The sequence below is a fragment of the Nicotiana tabacum genome, chromosome 4 (genome assembly GCF_000715075.1).
Source record: "Nicotiana tabacum cultivar K326 chromosome 4, ASM71507v2, whole genome shotgun sequence".
NCBI classification, from domain to species: Eukaryota; Viridiplantae; Streptophyta; class Magnoliopsida; order Solanales; family Solanaceae; genus Nicotiana; species Nicotiana tabacum.
The window spans coordinates 2,382,261-2,392,609 of NC_134083.1; the positions used below are offsets into that span (position 1 = coordinate 2,382,261).

A 10,349-nucleotide genomic window follows, 5' to 3' on the forward strand; every position below is an offset into this window, starting at 1 on the left:
GACAAGGAGGGGCTAGAGCGTCGATTTTAGCATCTCCAGAACCTTCCTCTGTGCTTAGAATTGGGAGTTCCTCTTGGGGACTTGCTGGTGTTTTGGTTATGCTCTTATGTGTGCTTTCTTGGCAGACCTCTATGCAACATTATTTGTGGAAATAGATGTCTAAGGATCATATTAACTATCCATCTCTTCCGTGTCAAAAGAGAGAGTCACTACTTTTCGAGCTATATATGGTTTTAAATTCGTCATTTGTGCTTAAAAGTACAAGTATTTGAATCTATTAGTAGATGATATTAAGACGAGCCATGGTGGTTTGCATGTAACCGCCATTGTAATGAGAAATTTGGAGGTCAAAAATCAGCGGAATAGAATAAATTGGAAATTAATCGAGTACTCCCCTCTTACTTCGAAATTTTCTTAGTTTTCTTTTCTAGCTAACTGTGTATTGGTGGTTCACTTCGCCCATTATCAAATTGAACATTGATATGAGGATCTCATTCTTCTTCATTTCCTTTATATTTCATTTCGTCTTGCTCCCAAATTCATTTTCCGCTTCTTCGAGAACTTATTATCTTTTCCTTTTTCACTCCCCAGTAATCTAATTAATACTGTTATAGGTGTTATTTACTTAAAATTTATAAGAAGCAATCACGATGAGCAAGAAGGAGAAGGCCCAAGAAGCCAACGCACAGAAGTTAAAGAGCGAGTCTGCATTTTCAAAATACTCAAAAATGCAAGACAAGACTTAACAAATCAGTTACCTATATCTTTTTTTATAAACAGAACCATAACTGTTCTGTACAAATGCTTATCGTTTGTATTTATGTACAAGAGTAAAGGTAAACTTTAATCTAGCAGGAAAGAAAATCAACTGTCGTCAACTGTCAACTCCTCAGACCAACTACTGCATTGGCAGCAGGAAGAGGACTAACACCTCGATCATACATTCGCTGGATCTCCTCCCTGTACTCGATCAATGACTTATGTGGTATTGCTGGAGTTAATTCTATAACATCTCCCATTTTTAGCTTGCAGTTGGGATCACTAACTGGTTCATGGTTCAACCTTGGCCTTAGCTCTTCCTTTAATGGAAATCCATAGGGTGTCCATCTAGAACTGCCACGACCAGCTCTCTCCAAAAGATCCTTGACAGTTGAGTTTGCTGGGAATTCTTGCACAGACATCTGCACAGCAGAAACACAAGAGTTAAAAAACCACATTCAGATAGTTGCCATTTCCAGTGACACCATAAAAATCAATTCTTCAACTTTCAGTATCCACAAGTAGAGAAGTACGAAACAGGAAATAATAATATAGACGAACCTTATCGTTGTCAATCATAATGATAAAGACAGGTCCATCAGTTCCACAATTAGGTTTGCAAGAAAATGGACAATCTTCAGAATGAGCAGGGAATTTGCAAGGTGGCTGAATAGATTCAGTGTGGCCAACAGATGATTGGTCTCTGTTCATTGTCTCACACTGCCAGCTAACAACCCAACGAGCCCACTCTACCATCTGATTTACAAAAGAAGAGTGTTTGCAAGCGCCTTCTTTGTATCTCCAATGAGCAGCGAAACCATATTCAGCTTGCAAGTGCATCTCCTTTGTCCGGATCTGAACTTCAAGAGGCACCATACCTTCCCCGAGCACAACCGTATGAAGAGATTGGTACCTGAAAATTACACATCGATATTAGGGCAAACACTTGAAGAAAGAAACGCATCTCAAATATCTCGTGCTTTTTACCCGTTGAATTTTGGATTTGCTATGTAGTCCTTGTATCTCCCAGGTACTTCACTCCATAGCTGGTGAACAACTCGAAGTGCTTTATAACAGTCTTCTTTATTTTCAACTATCAACCTTAACCCATGAATGTCATGGACTTCATCCATATTAAGCTTCTTCCTGTAGATATTAACAGCGACATAAAGCAACGTCAGTAAAAAAAACATGCACATGACGGGAAATGCATAAGACTTCCAGAAGTTTCTAAGATGTGATCTCAAGGACAAGTAATTATTATCAAACTCAAATCACAGAAAAGCAATCTCCACAACCCTATAAAGCATTGTCTATGTATGAACTACAAGCACTAAATAGTAAATAATTGACTGATTAGCCAAATCCATTGGTGCAATTCTTACAGGATTAAATGAGCCAATATACTTCGACACATTTGGGTCTTTCTTTCTCTCTTTTTTTCCAGTGCTTATCGAGTGGGTTAGGGAAGAGGGGGGAGAGAAGAGAGAGAAATTACTTTAGCATCTTGCAGTAAATGCTGTACAAGCTCTTGTGACGCCCCGAGAGAACATGATAAGAAACAGAGTCATCCTTTAGCGCTTGCTCCAACTTCCCCACGGAAGAAGTAATCATAACCTCATCAAAAGACTTAACAAGTTTCGATGAGAGCTCATTGTGCTGATCTGGGTTAAGATGTTTAAAGCAGAGGTTTTCCAGCTGCTCCTTCCAGGTTGAGATGCCTAAGCGATTGGCAAGAGGAGCAAAGATTTCCAAAGTTTCCTTCGCAAACCTTTGCTGCTTCGTCAATGGCAATGCATCCAAAGTCATCATATTATGCAAGCGATCAGCTAGCTTTATGAGAACTGCTCTGGCATCTGCCATAGCAAGGAACATGGTGTGCAATCGATCTGCCTCAACAGTTTTACTAGCTGTATTAAAGTCTCTTGCAAGCTTGCTCAATTGACTCAGCTTTGACACCTGGAAGAAATGATACAAGTTAGAACAAGTGTAACACTCGGGAAATCTCATCAAACATAGACGAATCTAGATGCTCGATAGTCCTATCATCTCTTAACCTTCACTAATCAAAGACATGCCACAGCTTTAACATTCAGGAGAATCCACATTCAAACCCAATTAAACCCCGTTTACCCAAAAATGATGTTTCAATAATAATATATTGAACTTCTGTTTCTCCAAATAGTGATTTGGCCATCAGTATTGGACAAACATTCTGAAATACTAATGATGCACTGAAAACTTCTTTGCACAGTACTTCAAATGAACTAACGTTTTACACTAACAAAGCTACAACCTTTTTTCCAAGTGAGATGAGTATCAAAAATAACTTCAAATTCGATATACCCTTTCTTAACTTATCTTCAGATACTCTTTTTTTCAGCTTAAACCATGTATTAAACGCCTACTTTTACCAAATCCCACACTAAAGACATATTTAATCTACGTTTTGGATGTGGAAATTATCACCATCGTTATCAGTTTTGAAAATGAACTGTAACACCCTTTGCATATGGAAATATTATTAGCGAAAGTCAGGTGCCATGTTCAAGCCTACCGCGCAGAAAATATGAAACGCAACACTAAGATCAGATAATAAAACAAGAATAAAACAAGTCTCCATACCCCTTCAACCAAATCAGCAACCCCAGCGCCTAACGTCCGGAAAATATAGTCATAAGTCATGAACGTGTCATCAAGCGTATCGTGCAGAAGTCCAGCAGCGACGACAGTTGAGTTAGCTCCAATCATTGCAAGTAAAACTGCAGTCTCAACGCAATGCTGTAAATAAGGATCACCACTTGCTCGCACCTAACAAACAATACATAATACAAAAGGTCAAAACTAAAACATCGACAACGAATAGAAAAGGAAATTAAACTAAGTTAGACAAAGACACTCACCTGTCCTCTATGTGCTTTCTCAGCTTCATAAAATGCCTTAATCACAAAATCATCATAAAAGATTTTATGCCTCGACTGTGCATTCAACAGCAAATCTTTCGCATAAGGTTCAGAATTCGACTCCAAGAAACCCTCCTCCATGTTAAACGTGAGTTCATCCAATAACCCTGATGAAGGGGAATCCACATCCAGGACCCGGAACGTCACCGGATCGTGATCAACGCAGGATCCTAAAGCGTGCCTAACGAATCCATTGAACAATCCACCAGTCCCAGAACGAATGGACCCCACATCCCCAGCAATTCTCTTCGGCGGACTTCTAGAACATGATCCAATTCCAGTACTACTAGTGCTAACAGGTCCTTGAAAAACCGAAACTGGACTCTGATCCCTTTTTAAGGACGAGCTAAGGGACGAACAACGAAACGAGCTGCTCAATTCGTCACCTCTCTCGTGCCACAAAGACCCCAAATCCTCTGTTCCTGTCGAATAATTCGCCTTCACCGTCGGCGAAGAGAACAGACTCGATAGCCCTCCGACAAATGATTTACCGGACGAAGACGATGTTGAAGATGACGACGAAGATGATCTGCCGTTCAAATCAAAATCATACGACCCGTGTGAATTGATCTGACATGGATACGGCGTGGAACACACACTACTCGGTGGACTTGCGTACAGTGCTATCGTCGGAACCGCCATGATTAACACCAAATTGAAAGCTCAAATACTGAATTTCACCACCAAAGACCGAATTTTCACAACAATTCTGAAACCCTAATTCCTAAATTTGTGTCAATCAATTCAGAATCTAGAGTCACAAATAAAGAAATAATCAATCTAAACCTGAATAAATGTGAGGTAACCTATAAGCTCTTAGATTTTTTTTGATAATTGTGGTATGTACAACAAATATGTGCAGATCTGAGTGAATTTTTTCCCAAAAAAATTGGGGAAAGTTGGGAAAAAAAGGAAAGGAAACTTTAACAAGAATTTGGGGGAAAATAAACTCCTCAAAATCGGGACTAATTGTTGGAAGAGAGAGTTGAAGACGCTGGAACTGAATTGGTTTTTTTTTTCAAGAGAGATTTGTTCTTCTTTTTTCTCCAATTACTCTTTCTTCGAGTTTGTGAATACTGTTTGCGTTGATATTCTTATGCGTTCATGCTCGTCTTTATGGTTGCTTTAGGGGCCAGGAATAGGGAAAGTAAAATGACTGGAATAGCCTCAAGGAGTCTATGAAATAACGGAAAATTCGTGCTTTTCGTCTGCGTTTGTTTCTCCGGCTTAGAGTTTTAATGGAGTAATTTATTGGTAACATACTAAGATCTAATGTCTTAAACTTAAGAATATTTTAATGCTAAGATTGTCAGAATGGATAAAATTAGCTGATTAAATTAATGAAAAGTGATGTGTTTAGATAAGAATGGGATGGTATTATATGTGCCTCATCTGTACCATTTAATGATGCATCTTATAGACCCTCTTTGCATCTAATTCCTTGCTCTACATTTACTCTTTTTCTAAAAGCAAATCCTTAAAAAATAAGGTCATTAGCGTTAAGTTTAAAGAGTATTAAACCGTGTTTTATACAATGGTTTATGTCCTTTTTTTTTCTTGACAATTAATCAATTGCCGTATACAAAGGGAACCAGGGGAACCAGATACATAATAATTTCAATTCTGTCTAGCTTTATTAAGTGAGATAACTCAATAATTGTCTAAACCTTTTCTTGTTCCTTTTAGACCTTGTCCCAGAGTACTAATACTCTTTCTTCATTGATCGGCTCTTTTATTACTTTTTGTTTTAATTTAATAATATTTCATATGTCTAATATTTTAAAATTATTTTTTTATTTAATTATATACAGTATCCTTTGGTTATTTTTAACTAAGAATGGAAGGATCTCACACAGTTCACCCCACCTTTTGTAGCAGGATTTATGTCGCTTTATTTTCAATTTGCGAAAAGATATTTCCTGATGAAATTTACGTAGTTGTTTTTTACTATAAATTTTTAAAATGTATTCTGTATTGCTCACTAGGAAGAGGGTAAACCTAAGTGATTAGCATACATAGAAACCTATTACCTTTGAACTTATCTATATTTATACTATATTAAAAGTACGAAAATTCTTAGCGAAATGTCATTCGACTTTTTATCCTTTTAAAATAAAATTCATGTTAGATAAAATAGTCATTTAATTATTTACCTAATATGTTTAGGATCTTAAAATGCTAAAATTTTGCATATGAAATCCTTCCTTATTTAAAATACTACTATATAAAAAGCCCTAATATTTAAAACTTTTAAAGCAATTAAAATTATAACTAATACGAATAATTTTCAAACATGAACTGCATAACATGACATTTACATTAAATGTAAAGCTTACAAGGAAACTTCAAGTCATTAGTGTTTGACCAAAAAGTATAACTTTCGGTTAAAACTATTATATTTAGATAATGATAGGTTAAACCTAGTTAATGATAATATCTCTAAATGCGGATCTAGAAAGTGTGGATAATGTAGGAGATTGACAATAATATGCATTAAATATTCCAAAAAGTATGAGCAATAATGGAGGAGTAACTAGCAATAAATGACATTTAAGTAAATATGAGGAGTGATTCACCCAATAAAGAATGAACTGGATGATTGTTCCTCTTGACAATGATGAGTGACAGATAATTCCTAGAATGTTCAAACTATTCTCGGATTTGATGGAAAAACATGGAATAATATGAACAAGAATCTTGATGAAAAGGTAATGTTGTATCTTTGCTAGAGAGATAAACTTTTTCTGTAATCCGTTCTTATCATGTCAATGTTACATATCCCCCTTTCCTCTATTTTTTCTATTTTTACGAGACATACCACTAATAAACTCTAATAGTGCATATGCAGAAAGTATTCTTTAGAATATTCCCTCTATTATCCTATTCTAAAAACTAGCTGTTACGGTTCTTTCCGCGGACTTCGTCCTCGACCATTATAAGCATCCCGACCACGAGCTTCACCATTTCCTGATCGACCTCGACTGATTTTTTCACAATACTTTCTTGCCCTAAATGTTCCGTGGTAGATTTCAACCTATACAATTAGTATGGTGGTAAAACTAGATCACCTTTTATGAGCTATATTTCTAAATTCATGTTCATGTTACAATTCAATTAGAAATATGTATGATTAATTTTTTTCTTTGGTTGAGTATTTAAATGATTGGTTCGTAGGCAAAATACTAGCATTTTGGTCCAAACTAGAATATATTGAACTTTCTGATAAGTCTATTCATTCATACAATATTTATTTTACAAATTAAAACTAGATAAAAATGAATGAAATCAAATTTGTATAATTATAAAACCAAACAAAAAACACGATTAAGTCGGATTTAAAATAAAACACCACAAAAATTATGTAGTGTTGGATTTAGTTTCAAAATTCTCTTGAATCGTAATACCTTGAAAGTTACTAATACCAATCTCAAACTACTTTAAAAAATAACAAAACTAATGCAAATACATACATCTTGTTCGGAAATTTATTTAATATTTCAACTAAATCTTGTGCATTAGATCCTTTTCTTATTTTAATTATATATTAAATAATTTTATAAAATAAAAGTATACCAAAAATGAAAAACAATCACAGAGAATAAGTAAAAATTTAACTATTATTTATTTTAGGTTGAATTATTCTTTGTATAAAATTATAATCAATTATGTTTATATATTTTTATTATCTTTGTAGAAATAAAAAATTAAAGTGAAAAAAAAAACTAAGTAGGAAGAAGCTATAGCTAAAATTGATAGTGTCGATGTGATGACCCAAAATATCATCTTTAAAGTTAATAATTAATTCTATATTCTAAGACTTCAAAAAGTATTATTTATCATTACTCGACTTGCGTGCACAGTCTGTAAAATTTTCCGGAAAGCTTTTATGTGAAAAAATGGATTAAAATGTGAATTAGAGCTTTAAAATCCAACTGATTTGACTTTGGTCAACATTTTGAGAAAACAGACTCGGATCAGTATTTTGATAGTTCCGGTAGGTCCGTATAGTGATTTGAGACTTAGGCGTATGCCCGGAATCAAATTCCGAGGTTCCTAGTCCGAGATATGGAATTTTGATTAAAAAAAATTAAAAGTCTAAGTTCAAATAGTGATCGGATATCGAATTATATGCAAATGACCCTGAAATAGAATTTTGATGATTCCAACAGCCCTGTATGGTAATTTTGGACTTAGGAGTATGATCGGAATTTTATTTGGAAGTCCGTAGTAAAATTAGGCTTGAAATAGCTAAAATAGGAATTTAAAGTTTGGAAGTTTGACCGGGGAGTTGACTTTTTGATATCGGGGTTGGAATTCAGTTCCGAAAATTTTTATAGCTCTGTTATGTCATTTATGACTTGTGTGCAAAATTTGAGGTCAATCCGACTTGATTTGATAGGTTTCGACATCGAATGTAGAAGTTGGAAATTCTAAGTTTCATTAGGCTTGAATTGGAGCATGATTCATGATTTTAGCGTTGTTTGATGTGATTTGAGGTTTCAAATAAGTTCGTATGATATTTTAGGACTTGCTGGTGTATTTGGTTGAGGTCCCGAGGGGTTCGGGTGAGTTTCAGATGGTTAACGGATCAAAAATGGGACTTAAACAACTGCTGCAAAAAGCTGCTGCAATTTTTCTTCTGCTGAGCAATCGAGCCCAGAAAGTCGAGCCCCAAAATCGAAGTTCAGAAATCGAGCCCAGAAATCGAGACGAGGATCGAATGCAGGCTCGAGAGCCATGACCGAAGGCAAGGCCCGAGGGCCATGATCGAAGGCAAGGCCCGAGGGCCATGATCGAAGGCTCAAGATCGATGCCATGATCGAAGGCCCAGGCTCGATGCCATGATCGATGCCATGACCGAAGGCCCGGCTCGAGCCTGTGATCGAAGCCACGATCGAGGCCCAGTTCCGAAGGCTGCCTGGGCAGATTTATAAAAGAGGAAATTTCGTCCCATTTGCCATTTTTGACGAACTTGAGCTTGAGCAGAAGCGAGTTTTGACAAATTTTCAAGGAAAAATATTTGGGAAAGTGATTCTAACTCGGATTTGGTCTATATATACGAACATATCATTATTTTCACTATTTAATTAGTGTATCGAGATTGAAATTTTGAGAAACTTTTAGAAATCTCATAGAAATGAATTTTTGAGATTTCTGTGTCGATTCAGAGTCGGATTTGAGTGAAACTAGTATGGTTGGACTCGTAATTGAATGGGTTGTCGAATTTTATAAGTTTTACCGGATTCCGAGATGTGGTCCCCACGGGCGATCTTTGAGCTAATTTCGGATTTTATTGAAAAATATAGTATATTCTTATGAAATTGATTCCTATAATTTTTGTTGACTGTATCGAATTAATTATGACTAGATACGAGTAGATCGGAGTCGAAAAATCTAGGAAAAGGCATACTACTTGGTTAAATTGGAGCAAGTCGAGGTAAGTGACTTGTCTAACCTTATGTGAGGGAAATTTTTCCTAGGATTGGTATTAATTATAATGTGATGAAAGTCGTGTACACTAGGTGACGAGTGTGTACACACACTAAATGTGAAGGATCATGTTTCTAAATTGTGAAGATCATTGTTGCATATTAATTAAATTATTAAATCTTGTTATATTCTCCATCATTGATTTGATTTGTATACTTTAAATTTGCTTAACCTTTTCCTGCTAATTGTTTTACCTGTTTAGTTGAAGCTTGGTTTCTTTTATTCTGTGCATTATTTGAAGTTGATTTCATTTAATTTAAATATTATTAATATGAAGTATTTGATATTTAAAATTTGGTATTAAAGTAACGTATTAAAGATTTTGAAATATTATTTTGCTGAATTGTTTATTCCTAAATATTTGTGTAAGATTTTCGTACTCATTGTGATGGAGCAGTGAGCTCTTTATTGTGAAAAAATATTATTGATGAATTATTTTGGCATGAGCCGTGAGCTCTTTATTGTGGAAAAATATTATTGATGACTTATCTTAGCATGAGTCGTGAGCTCTTTATTGTGAAAAATATTGTTGTTGAATTATGTTGGCAAGTTAAATTATTTGAGCACTTGAGGTGCAAATTGTGATATTGATACGCATGCGGTGGTATAAGGTCTAGGTATTGAAACGCATGCGGTGAGATAAGGGTAGCTTGATACGCGTGGTTAGTAGGGGGAACTACTAGAAGTCATGCGGTGTAATAAGGATGGCTAAAATGCGGGATGCTATTTCGGAAAAAATATTTTTTTAAAAATAAATTGTGAAGGCTTCCGTAGTGATATAAGGAAATAAGAAATTGTGAATTTATTTATGATTTGGGACTACGAGACGGTACCTCGTGAGTGCCCTTGTTGATATTGATTTATGGTCATAGTTGCCTTTAATTATTTGTTGTGATTTTCATAAAGTTGAAAGGAATTCTATTTTGATTCCACGAGATATTATTTGCCATTATTTGATGTAATTAAATGGTGACATGCTACTTGATTCATTTACATTGTCATTTTATTTTATTATATTGTTAAATATTTTACCATGCAATTATTATTTTTCAGTAGGCTCTGACCTGACCTCGTCACTACTCTACCGAGATTAGGCTTGGCACTTACTGGGTACCGCTGTGGTGTACTCATACTACA

General features: G+C 35.3%; 1 protein-coding gene across 1 annotated transcript; it reads right to left on the bottom strand.

Moving 5' to 3' along the window:
- Positions 1-742: 742 nt before the first annotated feature.
- On the bottom strand, positions 743-4,837 carry LOC107777673 (putative GTP diphosphokinase RSH2, chloroplastic). Its single transcript, XM_016597761.2, has 6 exons — positions 3,663-4,837; positions 3,385-3,570; positions 2,258-2,718; positions 1,747-1,905; positions 1,321-1,672; positions 743-1,181 (listed from the first exon to the last, which is right to left on the bottom strand). The coding sequence occupies exons 1-6, from the start codon at positions 4,362-4,364 to the stop codon at positions 882-884; spliced, it is 2,160 nt and encodes a 719-aa protein (XP_016453247.2). The 5' UTR covers positions 4,365-4,837; the 3' UTR covers positions 743-881.
- Positions 4,838-10,349: the final 5,512 nt, after the last annotated feature.